At 42.8% G+C, this 19,156-nt stretch overlaps 1 protein-coding gene across 3 annotated transcripts in view; it reads left to right on the top strand.

Annotated features, from left to right (window-relative positions):
• POLRMT (RNA polymerase mitochondrial) overlaps window positions 1-19,156 on the top strand; it is a 287,623-nt gene that overhangs the window by 81,032 nt on the left and 187,435 nt on the right. For all 3 annotated transcript variants that reach the window (XM_073594039.1, XM_073594038.1, XM_073594037.1), the window contains one exon: window positions 13,946-14,556. In XM_073594039.1, coding sequence (XP_073450140.1) covers window positions 13,946-14,556 — 611 coding nt within the window. The remainder of the gene's footprint in view (window positions 1-13,945; window positions 14,557-19,156) is intronic.

The raw sequence follows: 19,156 nt of genomic DNA, 5'->3' as shown, positions 1-19,156 counted from the left end.
TGTCACGTGTCATTGTCCTGGTGCTCCAGGGCCTTCAAAAATGTAATAGGTAGTCAACAAGTTAGATGTGTAATTTATGCTCCTAGAACACCTGATGGCGCTCCCTGCATATTGGTCCTCTCTATGTGGCCAGGCTGTGAAAAAGTCCCACACATGTGGTATCGTAATACTCAGGAGGAGTAGCAGAATGTATTTTGAGATGTTATTTGTGGTATATACATGCCATGTGAGAGAAATAACCTATTACAATGACAATTTTGTGGGGTGGGGGGGAAATCTTCATTTTGCAAAGAATTGTGGGAAAAAATGACAACATCAAAAACGTCACCATGCATCTTACTAAATACCTTGGATTGTCTACTTTCAAAAAAGGGGTCATTTGGGGGGGTATTTGTACTTTCCTGACTTGTTCGGGTCGCAAGAAATGAGATAGGCCGCCAGTATATCAAGTGTGATCAATTTTTTATGATTTGCACCATAGTTGGTAGACTCTCTAACTTTCACAAGGACCAAATAATATCCACTAATTTGGGTTATTTCTACCAAAGATATGTAACAGTATAAATTGTGGCCAAAATTTATGAAGGAAATTTAATCATTTGCAAAATTTTATCACAGAAACTAAGAAAAATGCGTTTTTTTTTTCAAAATTTTCGGTCTTTTTTCATTTATAGCGCAAAAAATAAAAAACCCAGAGGTGATCAAATACCACCAAAAGAAAGCTCTATTTGTGTGAAAAAAAGGACAAATAATTCATTTGGGTACAGTATTACATGACTGAGTAATTATCATTCAAAGTGTGAGAGCGCTGAAAGCTGAAAATTGGTCTGGGCAGGAGGGGGGTTTAAGTGCCCAGTAGGCAAGTGGTTAAGAAGCATTATTGGCATAGGTATAGCAATGGAGAGACTCTTATGAAGAAAACTAGTGATAAAAAGATTGTACACAGCATAAAAAAGTGTGATGGAGTATAGGACCGAGTGGACCTCAATGTCCTCCTTTAGGCCACCAGGGGCCATAGTGTAGATACAGTATGTTTCTCTGTCTCAGAGATGCCAAAAGCGCTCTGCTCTTGGGGGGCTCTTGGATATGCTTTCTATTACCCAGACTCGAAGGCCAGCCAATGATTGTTGATGGAATTCTAAGAAATGTTTCAGGACATTGAGTTTGTCTGCTCCCTCCTCTATGGGATTGCCAAACCTTTTTCTAACAGTTCTAATGGTTCGGCCCATATATAATAGGTTGCATGGACAAGACAAACAATATGACAAACTCAGTGGAGCAATTATAAAAGTCATCCAGATTGTAAGTTTTGCCCTTAGTAAATTCTTTCTGGCCATGCTGGACATATTTGCAAGAAAGGCAATTCAGCTTTAGTCATTGGAACATCCCTTTTGATGGACAAGGTGAGGGTTGAACGTAAAGGAAGTTTTGGGGATTTAATTCTGCTTGGAGCAATTTTGCTCTTTACATTGGGGGCCCGTCTTTACGAGGTCTTGTGTTTGTCTGTAATAGAACAATAGATGGGGGTCTTCTTTGAGTATGCCCCAATGGTTCCGGAAAATATTTTCCATTCTCCTCCCGTATCGTATATGAAATTGCATTGTGGATCTCAAGAGCTGAAGTGTGGTGTTGGTTTTGGACCTCGTGTGGAATGTTATTGTGACTGTTTTGATAGTTTTCGAAGGCCTCGAAAAAATCCCAATATGCATATATTGATTGGTTTGCGCAAAAGTTATTGCGTTTTTATATATTTATTTTTCTTTATCGTACATCACAGGACACAGAGCCGGTTATTCTAATAATAACTATTGGGGTTATACGCCACCTATAGGTGAATGGACACTGGTAGATCCATCAAACAGGAAGTCCTCCCCTATATAACCCCTCCTACACAGGAAGTATCTGTTTTTTGCCAGTGTCTGTAAGGTGGTGGTCACTGATGTGATGCATGTGCTCTGGGAGCATAGTTGGAGGTCTGGATGGTTTAGATAGAATCATGGACTTCGTTCAGATCCATTCGAAAGAGCTGTCAGTCAAAGTGGACGGTACCCGAGCCTCATTGGATAGAAGAGAAGATTCCTGCGTAATGGATCCTGCGTAATGGAACCCGGTGCAGTGTTTGTTTTAGCCAAGCTGTTTTCCTGCAGGGTATTATACAGGTCCCAGGGAGTGGACCCTAGATTAAGGGGGACCCAGTCCTTGAAGGTGTTTTATGACAGAGCTCGTAATGGGTGAAGGTTGGACTCCTGTTAGACTCAGAGTCCTGCTGCAGTAATGGTAAGTCTGCATGTTGCAGTTTCGCTTAAAAAAAAGAGCTCCAACTGTTTGTTTTGGTTTTTTTTTTCTCCCGGTGGCCACTGGGGGCTGTGTGCTGTTGGTCATACTCTGTGTACTTCTCAGAAGTATTGGGCTGCAGTATCTCCTCCAGCCACTAGATGGTGTGGGTTCACTCAGCATGGCCTACTCCTGTATAGACAGGAAGTAGAAGGGCGGCCATTTCTGGTGGACCATGTGGGTTGAAGGATCAGCAAGACCTCTGAGGCATAACTTCAGCCATGGCTACATAAGGAGCTATTTGACCAGATAAGTCATAATTATATACTGCATAAGGGTATTCTTGTATACTTACTGCTTAATCCGGGAGGCTTGTACAACTATCTGTCGATACACCCTTGTACGGGCATCGGTGCACTTTAAAGGGGTTGTAAAGGTAAAAATTTTTTCACCTTAATGCATTCTATGCATTAAGGTGAAAAAACTTTTGACAGTACCGCCGCCCCCAGCCCCCCCGTTTTACTTACCTGACGCCTCGAATCTTCGCTGCTCGTCCTCGTCATCTTCATTGCAGCTCAGCCTGGTCGCTGATTGGCTGCAGTGGATGGATTGAAAGCAGCGCAGCCATTGGCTCGCGCTGCTGTCAATCACATCCGATGACGCGGCGCGTCGGGGGGCGGGGCCGAGTGATACAGCGAGCGGCTATAGCCGCAGGCTGTATCACGGGAGCGCGCCCGCAAGCACTCACCACCGTGCGAAGGAGCTCGCATTAAGGTGGTAAATGCTTGCGGGGAGGAGCTGAAACAGCCGCCGAGGGACCCCAGAAGACCAGGTTCGGGGCCACTCTGTGCAGAACGAGCTGCACAGTAAAAAAAAAAAAAAATTAACTTTACAACCCCTTTAAGGAGTTGTGTCTCCAGTATAGTGTGCGTCTTGGTCTGCAGGAACCTTTTTTTTTTTTTTTTTTTTCACTGTTCTGAAGCAGCATAGAGGCTGCATTGGATGCATATGTGCTTGGCTAATCCTGCAAAACTAGTATGGGGCCAGGTGGATGCTTGCATGTTTGCTTAAATGCATGTTTTGCATAAACATATGCTTGCTTACTAGCATAAACGCGTTTGCATAAATGCATATTCTATAAACGCACATTTACATAACTTGAACTGCGTACATATGTGCTTTTTTTGTGTTGAACTGTATAGATATGTACTTATTTGTATTAAACTGCATACATAAATGCATGAACAGCAAGAATACTTATATACCTGGATGTTTGCATACCTAGGTACCTACATAACGGCATACCTAGGTATCTGCATAATTGTATACCTATGGGGTTGTATAGCGGTAGACCAACGTTGTTTTCGGCCTGCATCCTTGGGGAACTGCATATTCGTTTTTGGCTAATATAGTCGCTACATTATTTACCTGTTAGACCAGCTAAATGACTCCAGAAGGGAGAGGCGGTCGGTTGAAGGAGGTACACCGCCCTCAGGTTCAGTGATATGGCGGTGTTCACATCTCCTCTTGGACCAATGGCTTCAGAGGTATCTGAGCCATTGTGGCGCCTGATCTCAGATCAAGCCTGGTTAGTACTTGGATGGGAGACTGCCCGGGAATACCAGGGGCTGTAAGCTTTTGGCTGCTGTGTTTTGAGAGTATCTCAGAAGATTTAAGGGCAGTCTCTGAGGTGGTTCGCTCCATCTTTAGCTTTCAGAAACCTGGTAGGTAAAATACACCTCTTGGGACTGTCTGGGTCTGCCATGGAGTTGTCGTCTTTTGCCTTGCGTTGGCTCTTGGAGCAGTAGTTATGGGCTCATTATTGTAAAACAAATAGGGACATGAGGTCTATCTTAAGATCTCAAGCAGCTGGGCATCCTTCTGTTTCAGATAGGCTCTGTTCACTAATGACCTCTCTGCAAGAGGTAGATTTCGAGGTCCATAATCATCCGTAAACGTGTTTCTTCATGTGCCAGTTTGTTTCCAGGCTCATCAAAGATTTCTCAAATTGCAGTGAAAAGTAGTCTTTTTTTTTTTTTTTTTGTTCAATCTGCCCTTCGGGCTGGCCACAGCTCCTGAGGGTTCACAAAGTTTCTAGCCCCGGTGCTGGACTTGCTGAAGACACAGGGGGTGTCAATCTCAGTATACCTCAATAATGTTTGCTCAGGAAGCAGTCGATTCCAGGGTTTCCTTCGATACATTTCTTCAGGAGGAAGTTGTATTTAGGTCGAAGCATGTTCCCTATGTACTACTCCAGGTCTTTTGTAGAGGATCATTCTCTTTCTGTGGAACTTGAAGATCCAGGCATTGGATTGCCGGAGGGCTCTTTTCCCGGGGTATTGCAGAGCTAAAATTGGTGGTTGATGGTTTGGAATCTGGAAAAGGTGAAATTCTTCCATTCGGGGGTTGGAAGATAACCACTGATGCCAGTCTCTCCAGTTGGTTTGAAGGTGGCTATAGTTCAGAGGACTCGGTCTCCACAGGAGAGAATACTGCTCATCAATATCTTGTAACTTTTGGCCAGTACACCTTGCTCTGGATATGGGACAAACCAGTTGTAGGTTCAATCCGGAAATCCTCTGCAGGGGCATAAATATCAACCACAAGGGCGGCATCAGGAGCCATGCAGCTCAGAAAGGTGAACCACATTCTGTCTGGGACAGCACAAGTGCTGTCTCTATCATATTCCAGGTATAGAATAGTGGCAGGTGGTACTCTGCAGGTGGATCTACTAGTTTATAAATATAAAAAGTGCAGCGCTAAACATGAAAATGCACAATCATTGATAATAGTGAATAAAAAAAAAATAATGAAAAGAAATGTGAAAAAATAATTACCACAGTAAGAAAACTTCTATATAGTTCATATAAACTTTGTGATTCCAAGTAATGATGGTCTATCACCCAAAAGACAAGAAAAAGGATCACCGCTGTGAAAAACTTCTGCCACCAAATGAGATACAAGGATGCTTACCGGAAGGTATGGACACTATTCAGTTTATACTAAATGGGTGAAACAGACAGTGGTGTATCAACACCTGAGTAAAGACAGCTTGCTACAATCTTCTCCAATTGATCTTATGGTAATTAGGAGGGTTACTCAACAGCCACCGAAGCCAGTGAAATAAGGCACTTCAGAGTCGAAATCCTCTCATCAGTACTCCATTAAGACATAGATCCAAGGAGAAAGGATAGAAGGCTCAACATAGTAAAAAACCATATATAAAATGTATTTTAAAAAAAAGTTAGAACTCACATCTTAGTAAACATCAAAAGGAATTGATTGAGTGATGCATCAAGTTATAATGGCATAGGCAGGACAATAGATCCGACGCATTTCCTCTCAGTCAGACATCATCTGGGGTGTCCTGATGCCTGTGCCACCACAATATTTATAAATAATGTACCCCATCACATGGATAATCATGCTGCTTGATGCTGCATCTAATCCGCTGACCACTTCCGGGATCATCGGCACGGTGGCGCGGAGGCGTCTGTGTCAAGCCTCGATATGAAAATGAGGCGAACATGTCAAGCCCCGATATGGAAACGGAAAGCTGTACTCGTAGCGACGTGATAGTGTGCGTCTCAAGCCTCGATCTGAGAGGCGGGATGCACGGGTCGAACTTCGAATGAAAATGAGGAAAGACCGCCGGATATGACGGCATCCCGGATGTGAGTTGAGCCTCACATGTAGTTATGTAGGTAGAACCATCGGTACTTTCTCTTTAAGAGTTAATGAGCACATGGCCAATATTAAAAAGGGTTTAATTAACCATAGTTTTCCTAAACACTATCGTAAATACCACAACCGGGATCCTAGTGGCACCCAATTCTTGATCATCGATCATTATATACCACCTTGGCGTGGAGGGGCTTACACCAGAGGTGTTTCAAGACTTGAAACATTCTGGATTTATCATCTGCGTTCCTACTCCCCGTTTGGGATGAACGTGGAGTGGGACATCAACTCCTTTATCAACCAAGCATGATTCCATTTCATGAAGTTACTTGATATATGGTATAGGGATGTTCTATTGAATTATATGTTTGTTTTTTATCTAATGATTATTTTATTTGGTTTGTTTTTACCTTTTGATTTCATTTTACAATTTAAAATCATTATAACTGTCTATGTATGTTATGTCATGATAGACTGTACAGCGAGATGTATAGCAGTGGCGCTATTATCGTTGGTTCTCGCTTTTTAGATGAGGCTTGACCTGCCATTATAGATAGCACCTGCTGCATTACTTAATCTCTCCAGTTGGAGGCTTGAGGGGCATGAGGTAGGCTTGTTTATGACGGTTGGAGGGCTGGTCTTAGCCTTTGTTTTGATGCGAGGCTCGACTTGCACCTGGGATGCCGTCATATCCGGCGGTCTTCCCTCGTTTTCATTCGAGGGTCAACCCATGCATCCCGCCTCTCAGATCGAGGCTTGAGACGCACACTATCACGTCGCCACGAATACAGCTTTCCGTTTCTATATCGAGGCTTGACATGTTCGCCTCATTTTCATATTGAGGCTTGACACGCATGTCTGCGTGCCATTTTGCGGATAATCCTGGAAGTGGTCGGCAGATTAGAGGCGGCGTCAAGCAGCGTGATTATCCATGTGATGGGGTACATTATCTATATATATTGTGGCACAGGCTTTAGGACACCCCAGATATCTGAGACGAAACGCATCGGGCTGTTGTCCTGCCTATGCCATTATAACTTGATTCATCATTCAATCAATGCCTTTTGATGTTTACTAAAATGTGATTCTAACTTTAAAAAAAAATACATTTTATATACGGTTTTACACTGTCAAGTCTTCTATCCTTTCTCCTTGGATCTATGTCCTAATGGAGTACTGATGAGAGGTTTTCGACTTTGACTCTAAAGTGCCTTATTTCACTGGCTTCGGTGGCTGTTGTTGAGTAACCCTCCTAATTACCATAAAATCAATTGGAGAAGATTGCAGCAAGCCGTCTTTACCTAGGTGTTGATACACAACTGTCTGTTTGCACCCTATTCAGTCTATACTAAATGGGTCATATGTTCTGGTAAGCCTCCTTATTATCTCATTTGGTGGCAGAAGTTTTTCACTGCGGTGATCCTTTTCTCTCGTCTTTTGGGTGATAGATCATCATTACTTGGAATCACAAAGTTTATGGACTTATATGAACTATATAGAAGTTCTCTTATTGTGTTTATTTATTTCTTCACATTTCTTTTCATTCATTTTTTTTCTGATTCACTATTATCAATGATTGTGTATTTTCGTGTTTAGCGTTGCACTTTTTATATTTATATTTTTTGCACAAGTTGTCTCTTGTAGTGCTGGCTGCTTTTGTTCTATACTCTGAAAATTAAGCGCGGTTTTATACCATTTACCGGATTTACTAGATTCCAAGTTCTAAAACAAGTTGGGACAGGTTGTGTCCGGGACGAGAGTCCCACTGGCAATAGGGGTAGATGCACTGGTAACACCTTAGGGACCAGTTCTCCCTTATTTGACGATTTCCCTCTGTTTCGGCTGCTGCCACATCTTTTGCGAAGAATCTAGGAATTGGTAACACTGATAATAGTGTTAGCTGAATTAGCCCAGGAAGGCTTGGTACACTGACATAGCGAGTCTTGCGGGGGCCGCTCCTTGGACACTCCCAGTCAGGCGGGACCTAATGGTCCCGAGTCCTGTATCTCCGCACTGTTAAGACCCTGGTAGCTGGCTTTAGGCAACTTCAGTTACAGGACTTTGGAATATTTTATGCCTGCGGTGAAGTCAGGAAGTGGCACCCAAAGAATTATGTGAGTGGGAGATTTTGTTTTCTTTCTCCAATCGGTAGGTAAAAGGAGATTGGCCTTAAAGAGGAACTGCAGTCTGCTCACATAATTTGTAATAAAAACATCTTTGCCATTCTGAAGCTTCCCTCCAACCACTTTGCATATTTGTTTATATATACTGTGATTCTGTACTTGCCAAATATGCTACAGAAATCTCCATTCACTAAGTCTGGCTGCATCCATTTTAACTGTGGGCAGCTGAAGCTGCTGCCTATTCACTTCCTGGATTTACACAGACACACACCTCCAGCTCTGCAGCTCTCATTGGCTCTCTTATGACTCATCCCCTCTCCTTTGCTGGCAAACTCTCACAAGAGTGAGAAAGAGAGCTGTGCATGATGTCATAAGCCTAGGCTTTTTACCAGACAAGAAAGAGGAAGTGGGCTATATAAGGTATTTACTGGCAGAAAAAAAATACTTTACTATCCAAAGTTAAGACAACAAGGGCAGAAGATTTAAAAGATGGAAAGATGAAAAAATCACTGAAGATGATTTAAGTGATTTAAGTACCGTTAAGGGTCAGAGTTCGTCCCTATCCATTTTTTTTTTTTGTCCAGAGGCCGTTGTTTATCACTCCTTGATTCATACTTCATACAGCGTGTAACATAGAAAGTCCTGCCTGTCAGGCCACTTTTGTGTCATTGGGACTTGAATTTGCTCTTGACTGTCCTTGCAGAGGCCACTTTTTGAACCAATTGAGAGACTGTTAGTCCTGTATCTCGGAAGGTGGCTTCTTTGGTTGCTATCACTTCACTAAGTGGAGTGTCATAGCTGGTCGCTCTTTCATGCAAGGAGCCGTTCTTGGTCTCGCATCATAAGGTGATTTTGCATCCTCATCCATCTTTATTGCCTAGAGTGGTTTCTAGTTTTCACTTGAATCAAGACAGTGTCTTGCCTTTATTTTTCTCCTAATCCACAGTCAGCAGGAGAAAGATTGCTACATACTCTAGGGCAGGGCTCGACAAACCCCGGGCGCCAGGTCGCATTTGCGACTAGAATTAGCGACCTGGCGCCTGGGGCGGCACAGCTGGGGGTATCCTGTCTCCGTGCGGACTCCGACCCCCCCCCCCCCCCCCCCCCCGTGCGATCGCGTCGGGCCGCCGGTAATTGAGGCCGCGGCTTTGCGGCCTTCTTCGGTCCTTCTGGAATCTGGCGCCATCTTGTGGTGGCCGTTGGTATTACAACCAGCAATGCTAATGCAATGCTAATGGATAATGGATACCTGCCTGTTTTCACTACCCGCCCATCTCCTTCCCAAAGTAGAGAAGAAAGTGAGTGTGGGGATAGCCTTTTTTTTTTTTTTTTTTTTTTTTTTTTTTTTTCTTAATAGCTTTTATTTTTATTTATTTAAATTTTAAAGTAAAAACTGTTTTTTTTTCTTAAAATTAATTTATTTGTTATCTCCCTGCTTGGCCCCTTTCCCACAGGCTGTCTGATCAGGTTCGCCTGTCCGTTTTTGAGGCGGACCTGATCGGACCCTTAGAGCGCTTTCACACCGAGCCGCGGGGGGCGTCGGCGGTAAAGCGGCGCTATTTTTAGCTCCGCTTTACTGTCGTTTTAGTGGCGCTATTCGGCCGCTAGCGGGGCGGTCTTTCTGTGTAAATTTAAGATTAGTTTTTTTTTTATATTGAAAATAAAGCTTTGTCGGTCGTTTAAAAAAAAAAACTTGGCTCCTAACTTTTTTAGCTGGCTCCTAGATTCCAAGAAAATTTGTCAAGCCCTGCTCTAGGGGTAGTTCAGGCGCTCAGGATCTACTTGAGCTGTCGGCATAGGTCAGGAATCCTGGTTTGTGCTCCCAGAAGAGCCCAGGAAGGGCAGGTGGCATCCAGGTCAAATATTTAGCAGTGGATCTGCCAGTTTTTCATTAATGCCTATGGTTTTAAAGAGCAAAGTCCTATTTTATCTGGGGAGAGATTCTCTACCAGGTGTGTGGGAGTATCTTGGGCCATCCGCCTTCAGTTGTCAGTGGCCCAGGTGTGCAAGACCACTATTTGGTCTTTGGTTTATACATCAACAGGGTTTTTGCCAGATAGTTATAAAAAAACGTGGAGGATGCTGCCTTTGACCTTAGCATATTACAAACGGCAGAGTAGGTCCTTCTCTGGTGGCAGTTTCTCCCCTCCCCTCAAGGGTATTGCTTTGGGACGTCCCAAATAGTTATTATAATAACCGGCTCTGTGTCCTGTGATGTACGATAAAGAAAATTGGATTTTTCCTACAGCTTACCTGTAAAATCCTTTTTCTTGGAGTACATCACAGGTCCCTCCCCTCTTGTCTGGGAAATGTATTGCTTGCTACAAAACTGAGATACTTCCTGTGTAGGAGGGGTTATATAGGGGAGGACTTCCTGTTTGATTGATCTACCAGTGTCCTTTCACCTATGGGTGACGTATAACTCAAATAGTTATTATTAATACCGGCTCTGTGTCCTGTGTACTCCAAGAAAAGAATTTTACAGGTAAGCTGTAGGAAAAATCCACTTTTTTTTTTTTTTTTTTTTTTTTTTTTAAATAGTAATGGCGGTGAGCATTCTAAAGAATATAGCAAGCTGAAGGCAGCAGATATACAGTGCCTTGAAAAAGTATTCGTACCCCTTGAGATTTTCCACATTTTGTCATGTTAAATCCAAAAACGTAAATGTATTTTATTTGATGGATGAACACAAAGTGGCACATAATTGTGAAGTGGAAGGAAAATGATGAATGGTTTTCCAAATTTTTTAGAAATAAATATGTGAAACGTGTGGCGTGCATTTGTATTCAGCTCCCCTGAGTCAATACTTTTGTAGAACCACCTTTTGCTGCAATTACAGCTGCAAGTCTTTTTGGGTATGTCTCCACCAGCTTTGCACATCTAGAGAGTGACATTTTTGCACATTCTTTCTTGCAAATAGCTCAAGCTCTGTCAGATTGGATGGAGAGCATCTGTGAATGGCAATTTTCAAGCCTTGTCACAGATTCTCAATTGGATTTAGAAATGGGCATTGACTGGACCATTCTAACACATGAATACGCTTTGATCTAAACCATTCCATTGGAGCTCTGGCTGTATGTTTAGGGTCATTGTCCTGCTGGAAGGTGAACCTTTGCCCCGTCTCAAGTCTTTTGCAGACTCTTAACAGGTTTTCTTCTAAGATTGCCCTGTACTTGGCTCCATCCATCTTCCCATCAACTCTGATCAGCTTCCCTGTCCCTGCTGAAGAAAAGCATTCCCACAACATGATGCTGCAACCACCATGTTTCACGGAGGGGATGGTGTGTTCGGGGTGATGTGCAATGTTAGTTTTCTGCCACACGTAGCGTTTTGCTTTTAGGCCAAAAAGTTCAATTTGGTCTCATCTGACCAGAGCACCTTCTTCCACATTGGAAACTGTAATTTTACTGCGCTATCCTAATAAAACATTTGAAAAAAGCTGCAACTATAATGTGAGACACACACACTAAATATAACATAAAAAAGAAAGCTGCGCTGTATGATTATAGTGATCACTTGTAAGTGATTTATCTTGGTAAATGGAGATATGAAAACTCCATATAGCCCACTAATATATAAATAATTATGCGTAATCACAAGTGAAATGTGCAAAAAATGATTGATTAAAAAACAAATAAAAATTGCAAAAGTTCTCCAACAAAGTCCAGTCCACTCCGATGGGCTGTTATAAAGAAGCTCCACTGAATATACAGTTCATAATAGTATTCCAAGTGATGATTCCTCAACACTCTATTCAGTAGTGACATGCGACCACAACACCAAAGATGATGTGATAGAGTGTGACAGGAAAGTTCCTCCACCAGTAATAATACTGCCGCTTACCAGCTTGTTAGATCTCTTGTTTAACCGGTTCAATACAGGGCATTTTCACCCTCTTCCTTCCCAGGCCAATTGCGCGGTCGTGCGACGTTGTACCCAAAAAAAATTGACGTCCTTTTTCCCCACAAATAGAGCTTTCTTTTGGTGGTATTTGATCACCTCTGCGGTTTTTATTTTTTGCGCTATAAACAAAAGAAGAGCGACAATTTTGAAAAAAACACAATTTTTTACTTTTTGCTATAATAAATATCCCAATTTAAAAAAAAAAAAAAAAATTTTTTTCCTCAGTTTCGGCCGATATGTATTCTACATATTTTTGGTAAAAAAAATCGCAATAAGCGTATATTGATTGGTTTGCGCAAAAGTTATAGCGTCTACAAAATACGGGATAGATTTATGGCATTTTAAAAAAAAATTATCTATTTATTTTTTTTACTAGTAATAGCGGTGATCGCGATTTTTTTTTTTTTCGTGACTGCGACATGGCGGACACATCGGACACTTTTGACACATTTTTGGGACCATTCACATTTATACAGCGATCAATGCTATAAAATTGCATTGATTACTGTGTAAATGTGACAGGCAGTGAAGGGCCTTAACCACTAGGGGGACACAAGGGGTTAAATATGTTTCCTAGGGGTGTGTTTCTAACTGTAGGGGGTGGGGACGTACAAGGGGAGGAGACCGATCAGTGTTCTGCTGTACTAGGAACACAGATCGCTCTCCTCACAACTGACAGGACGTGGATCTGTGTGTTTACACACACAGATCCACGGTCCGGCCCGGTTAACGGGCAATCGCGGGTGCCCAGCGGACATCGCGGCCGCCGGGCACACGCCCCTGGGTCCCGAGCGGCACGCACCCCCTAGACGGCTGGGAATCCCAGGCCGGCATATGACGTGCACCGAGGATGGGAGATCCCATCTGTGGACGTCATATTACTATGGCTGGGTAGGGAAGTGATTAAGGAGATCGCAAGTGCCTGTGGCTTTTATCCCCAGCCCTGGGTCTTTGTGCTTGGATGGCTAGATGTTCCCAGACTCTCTGCTCAAGGTATCCTCTGTACAACTGATGTGCGCTCTCTCCACACCTTCTTCCACATGTTTGCTGTGTTCCCCACTTGGCTTCTCGCAAACTGCAAACGGGTCTTCTTATGGCTTGCTTTCAACAATGGCTTTCTTTTTGCCACTCTTCCATAAAGGCCAGATTTGTAGAGTGCACGACTAATAGTTGTTCTGTGGACAGATTCTCCCACCTGAACTCTGGATCTCTGCAGCTCCTCCAGAGTTACTATGGGCCTCTTGGCTGCTTCTCTGATTAATGCTCTCCTGGCCCGGCCTTTCAGTTTAGGTGGATGGCCATGTCTTGGTAGGTTTGCAGTTGTGCCATACTCCTTTTTTTTTTTTTTTTTTTTTCATTTTTAGAGGATGGATTGAACAGTGCTCTGTGAGATGTTTAAAGCTTGGGATATTTTTTTTATAACCTAACCCTGCTTTAATCTTCTCCACAACTTTATCCCTGACCTGTCTGGTGTGTTCCTTGGCCTTCGTGATGCTGTGTGTTTACTAAGGTTCTCTAAAAAACCTCTGAAGGCGTCACAGAACAGCTGTATTTATACTGAGATTAAATTACACACAGGTGGACTCTATTTACTAATTAGGTGACTTCTGAAGGCAATTAAGCTTTTTGGTTGTAACATGAAAAAATGTGGAAAATGCCAAGGGATATGAATACTTTTTCAAGGCATTGTACATGTAAAACTTTATGTAGGGAGATTTGTTTCGTCCCTGTGTTTTATCTGAGGCTGTTCACTTCACTGGGTATATGTTGAGTGTTTGCATCCACGTTAAGCTTGCGTCCTTCTGTTTGTTAATGGTCAGTATTATTTTCTTACACCAGTGGTGCCTGTATGAGTGTAATCTTTCCTTTGATGGGGGAGACATTTCTTTCTCAAACTTGAATAAAAAGATTAAATTGTTTATTGTTTTTATTTTTTATCTTAATTTCTTTTTCTGTTCTTTTAGTTCTGGAGATCCGGGCACAGCAACTGCAGGCAGATAAGGGCTCGCCTATGCTTGAAACTGGGAATAAGAAACAAACCGCTCGGAAAGAGGAAAAAAAGCAGACCAAACAAAACCTAAAAACTGTCCATTCTTCTAAACGCCAGATGGAAAAGTTACAAAATGAGCAGGTTCTTAAGAAGTGTAAGCAGAAAAATGTAAATATATTGCAGACTAAGACGCTTCCTGTAAAGACAGAGCAATGTCAACCACAGGACATAAAAAATGGAAAAAAGGTTCAGAAAAAGACAACACCCCAACCCAAAGATGATAGTCATTCTTTAAAATCTGTTAAACCTACTGCCATGACTGTTCGAGATCTAGATCTGAATGAAGTTAGCTGTGAGGACTCAAGGTTGGCTGGCAATGGAAGGGAAGTTTTATCGGAGGATAAGGATGGAAACCGATTTGGGGATACACAACAGAACATGCACTGCTACTTGGAAACGTGTATATTTTTGGGAGATTTGAACAAGGCCCAGCAGTGCTTACACTACTATCTACAGCACCCAGTAAGGATGACTCAGCTTAACGTAGCTATATTCAACTTGCTTTTGAAAGAATGGGCGAAAAAGGTAAGAGAAGCAAAAGCATGTTGGCACCAGTGGAGTTGGCCTTAAGATAGAAAAGTGTAGAAGAACATGAGTGCTGCTGCATTATTCAAGGGGTATTTAATTTATCTTTAACCGCTGACTTCAATACCACTGACCGTCATTTGGTGTCCTGGGCTTTCAGTGGATATATGCCTGCAGCATCATTCAGATATTGTTTATTTTCTGCCAGCAATTCCCTGCACAGTAAAAACAATCATAGCAGCTGTTAAGCAGCTTGATTGGTTTACAGGTGGGGGAGGGGACACCCCCCCCTCCCGCCGCTCTCTGGTGCTTCTACTGGCTTGCCTGTGCGACCAGCGAGCCGGAGAAAGAATTGGCCTGTGGTGGCCGTTTACCATAGAGAATACAGTGCACCAGATGGTCCCCGGCAATCTATATGACCTTTGGAGGCTGGGTGCGTCGTTATGACATCACGTCTGGCCTCAGCAGATGTAAACACTGACGTTTTTTTCGGCTGGGAAGCCGAGATTGTTTGTTTTTTTTTTTTTTTTGTTTTTTTATTTGTTTCTTTGCTCTCAGGCTTTCCAGCCTAGAGGGGAAAAAATTTAAAGGGAAAGTGTAAAAATAAAAAAATTGAAATAAAATGCTCATACGCAGAAGCGTCCACCTACGTAGGTCACGTACGCATATGTAAAAGACATTCAAAAAATACATGTGAGTTATTGCCACAAGCGTTAGAGCGAGTGCAATAATTCTAGCACAAGACCCTCCTCTGTACCTCTAAACTGGTAACCTGTAGTGTGCGCAATTTTAAAGCGTGACATGTTAGGTATCTATTTACTCAGCGTAACATCATCTTTCACATTATACAAAAAAATTGGGCTAACTTTGCAGTTTTATATAATATATAATATGTGTGTGTGTTTGAGGGTTCTGAGTAATTTTCTAGCAAAAAAACTTTTTTTACATGTAGGAGAGGAATGCCAGAATTTGTGGAAGCGGTTAAACTCTGTTGGGCTGAGTCAGGCATTAGTTCCTTCTTGGCTTCTGTGTAAGGACCCTGGTTACATGTTGCTGCTAGAGATGACCAGTATCCTGCTTTTGTGATGTAAATTCAATGAAATTTGAATTTACAGCTCCTTTTGGGCTGCATCTAGCATGTCTACATACTGTTCTGAGAAAATTGCATGTTTGTTGACAAGTTCACCTTCTAACCACCTCAGCTAAATGTCCACATAAAGAATAATTTGATAAGGGATGCACTTCTAACAAGGAAGCTCTTCTTTTTATTTATTTTTATAATTGCAAATTCATATAATTGCATACAGTATAATGCACAACCAAGGAAACCGCATCTTCCGCTCCTTATAAACGTAGCCTATTAGTATTGGCTCTTCATATTTTTATTTTGCAAGAAAATATACAAAAAACAAATACTTCAACAGGGTACATTCCACTCTGTACTGGGACGCAGCGCATAAATACACTACATAACAATACAGTTCCTAGCATACAAATAAATTACATTCATCCTGCGGTATGATGCCTGATGTGTTGCGCAGAGTAGTAGTACCCCGAAACATCACATCATGTATGTTGCATTACCCTGAAAGCATTATTTCAAAAATGTGTCACAAAATGTCAAGTCATATACTGTCAAATAGCATTCCAATGGGCAACGGGTATGATGGGGGGGTGGGGGTAGGGAGGGAAAAAGAGTTCACAAGCCCGAAGCCAAAGGAACTGGCAAAGGATACACAGGGGGGAGGGGGGGGGGGGGATCTTCAGACCTCCTCTTCCTCCTTAAAGTCCATCAAGTTATAGTCTCTGAGCAGACTGTGGACCAGTCTGCGACAGTCCTCGATGGACATCCTCTCCCGCTGGTGAATGAGGTGCTTTCTGGCGCACCCGCCAGGCGCTGTCAATGTCCTCCTGTGAATGAGTTCCATAGATGAGTCCGTTCAACACACCAAAGAGTGTGATAGCAGTCTGTGGTACAAAGCCTTTAAGTTCAGTTTCCAAATTCCTCAACAGGTCCTGTGCAAAGGGGCACTCCCAGAAAACCTGAAAAGCAGTTTTCTCCTGGATGATGCAAAAGGGGCAGTGCCTGTATCTGCACAGGTTTCTGGCATGCATGAATGTCCTGAGTGGCAACACCCCTTGGATTCAGGAAAAGGGCTAGCAGTGCTGGGAGAGACTGGCCCAGTGTTTTTGATTTTATCTACACTCCCCGCTGACACCACCTAGCATGGAAGGGAGTTCCAAACCCTTACTGCTCCAACAGCAAAGAACCCCTTATGCAGTTAAGGCTAAGTTCAACTTTTCAAAAAAAAAAAATAAATAAATGCATGTTTTTGGTGGTAAAGAAATGTGCATTTATAATTTTTTTCTCAGGAGCCTGCAGAGCATTGTCAGGCTCCTACAGCTCTGTGCCTATATTTGCATATGGGCTGTCAGTTTCAAAGCTGCAGGAAGAGTGAATGGATTACGAGTGCGCTGATTAGCACGCTCACAGACTGTTGAAAGTTCAGCTGCCGCAGTGAAAGACGGGACTTGTAGTTTTACTCATTCACAGATCTCTGAATGCCACAGTTGTATAGGCAGAGCCTTATTGATTTTAAAATGTGACAATGGGTGCGGAACCCTTTGCTGTGTGTCACCAGGGGTTGAGGGGGGCTGCTGCATAGTAATATTTTACACTCTAAATATGGCTGTAACATATTACTAAAGCTGAACATATCCTTTAACCACTTCCAGCTGGGTGAAAAAAACAAACCAGTATAGTGCACTACAAGTCCCAGCTTTCACCAGTGTCTGTCAACGAACGATTGTTCGATTTTCTTAGTTGTTTCACAGCCAATCGGAATCGATGAAGGAAAATTCGTATGACACAGGCTTTTTTTTTTTTGATGTTTTTGTTTCTGACATTGAGCAGTCTTTTCTTTTATTATTTTTCTTGTACGAAAATTGTATGAAAACGGTACACATTGATTGAAAATCGTTTGTTCTGTTCCAGTACGAGAAACATTTTGGAGTTTGTCTCTTTGGGAAGTTTTGTACGAAAAGTTAGATTCGGCTATCCGAAGTTGTGTAGACACTGTACGAAAATTCTTTGGGTGAAAATTTTTTCCCGATTTTCCAAGGCCCCTTTCACACTTGTGCGACTTGTCCTGCGACTTGGGACTGCGAAGTTGTGTGACAAGTCGTGCTTCATGATTTTCAATGAGTACCATTCATATCTGTGCGTCTTCAAGTCGCAGCGACTTCAAAGTAGTCCCTGCACTACTTTGGTCTGACTTTGAGGCAACTTGAGGTCCCTAGACCTCAACATTATGCAGGCATTGCTTCAAGTTGCATCAAAATCGCGTGACTTTCAGGGTCACACAAGTGTGACGGGCCTTTATAATGTGTACGAGCCCGAGCGGGCTCACTGTTTCTAACAGCATGTTAAACAACAAGTCCTGCACTCTTAACCCCCGCGGCGCTGCACACTGATAATGCTCCTCCCGCTGATCATACCGACAAGCTGCTCCTTAACATGGTGTGCTGACTGCTTTCATCCATAGAGCACTGTTTTGTTTTCAGCCGCCTCATCGAAGAGGGAGGCGAGGACTGGAGCTGGACGGGGACGCTCCAGAATGACACCCCCGTACTGGGCGGCAACAGGGGCAACCAGGCCCCACCCCATTTTCGGCGCCGTTATCGGCGTGATTTCTCTTTCAGCAAATTGGCGGCCGAAATTTCGGTGCATCCCTAGTTTGCAGTTGTCATACTCGTTCCATTTTGGGATGATGGATTGAACAGTGCTCCGTGAGATGTTCAAAGCTTGGGATATTTTTATATAACCTAACTCTACTTTAAATAACCTTATTCCTGGCCTGTCTGGTGTGTTCCTTGGCCTTCGTGATGCTGGTTGTTCTCTAAGGTCCTCTAACAAACCTCTGAGGGCTTCACAGAACAGCTGTATTTATAGTGAGATTAAATTATCACACGTGGTGGCCTCTATTTACAAATTAGGCGACTTCTAAAGTAAATGGGTTCCCCTAGATTTTAATTAGGGGTATCGGTAAAAGGGTCTGAATACAAATGCACGCCACACTTTTCAGATATTTATTTGTAAAAAAAATTGCAAATCACTTATCATTTTCCTTCCACTTCACAATTATGTGCCACTTTGTGTTGGTCTATCACATAAAATCCCAATAAAATAGCTTTGTTTTTGGTTGTAACATGATAAAATATAGAAAATTTCAAAGGGTATGAATACTTTTTCAAGGCATTGTATCTGTGTTCACCTGGACACCTAGCTGGGCGGTAAAAGGGGGGATGTTTGCTGCTCCTGAAGTAGGGGGAAGCCACAGAAAGTTTTGGAGGGCATAAGAAAAGGCTGGCATGGGTTCTAACCCTTTGGGGCTGAGATGACACCCCACTAGTGCTTTGCCTTTACTGCAGTGGTACTCCATTTCTCGTGGATGCCACTCTGCTACTAGTGAATGCCACTGCGCTAATGGCGGATGGCACGGAGCTGCTGGTTGATTCCACTGCTCTACTTGTAGTAGCTTGCTCCTTGCCAGAATGCCTACGTTTCGTGGGTACACTTTTCTCTTCCTCCGATTCTGTA

The sequence above is a fragment of the Aquarana catesbeiana genome, linkage group LG01 (assembly GCF_042186555.1).
Source record: "Aquarana catesbeiana isolate 2022-GZ linkage group LG01, ASM4218655v1, whole genome shotgun sequence".
Taxonomy (NCBI): domain Eukaryota; kingdom Metazoa; phylum Chordata; class Amphibia; order Anura; family Ranidae; genus Aquarana; species Aquarana catesbeiana.
The sequence above is the reverse complement of the archived record's forward strand: the minus strand, read 5'-3'. Positions and strand labels throughout refer to the sequence as shown.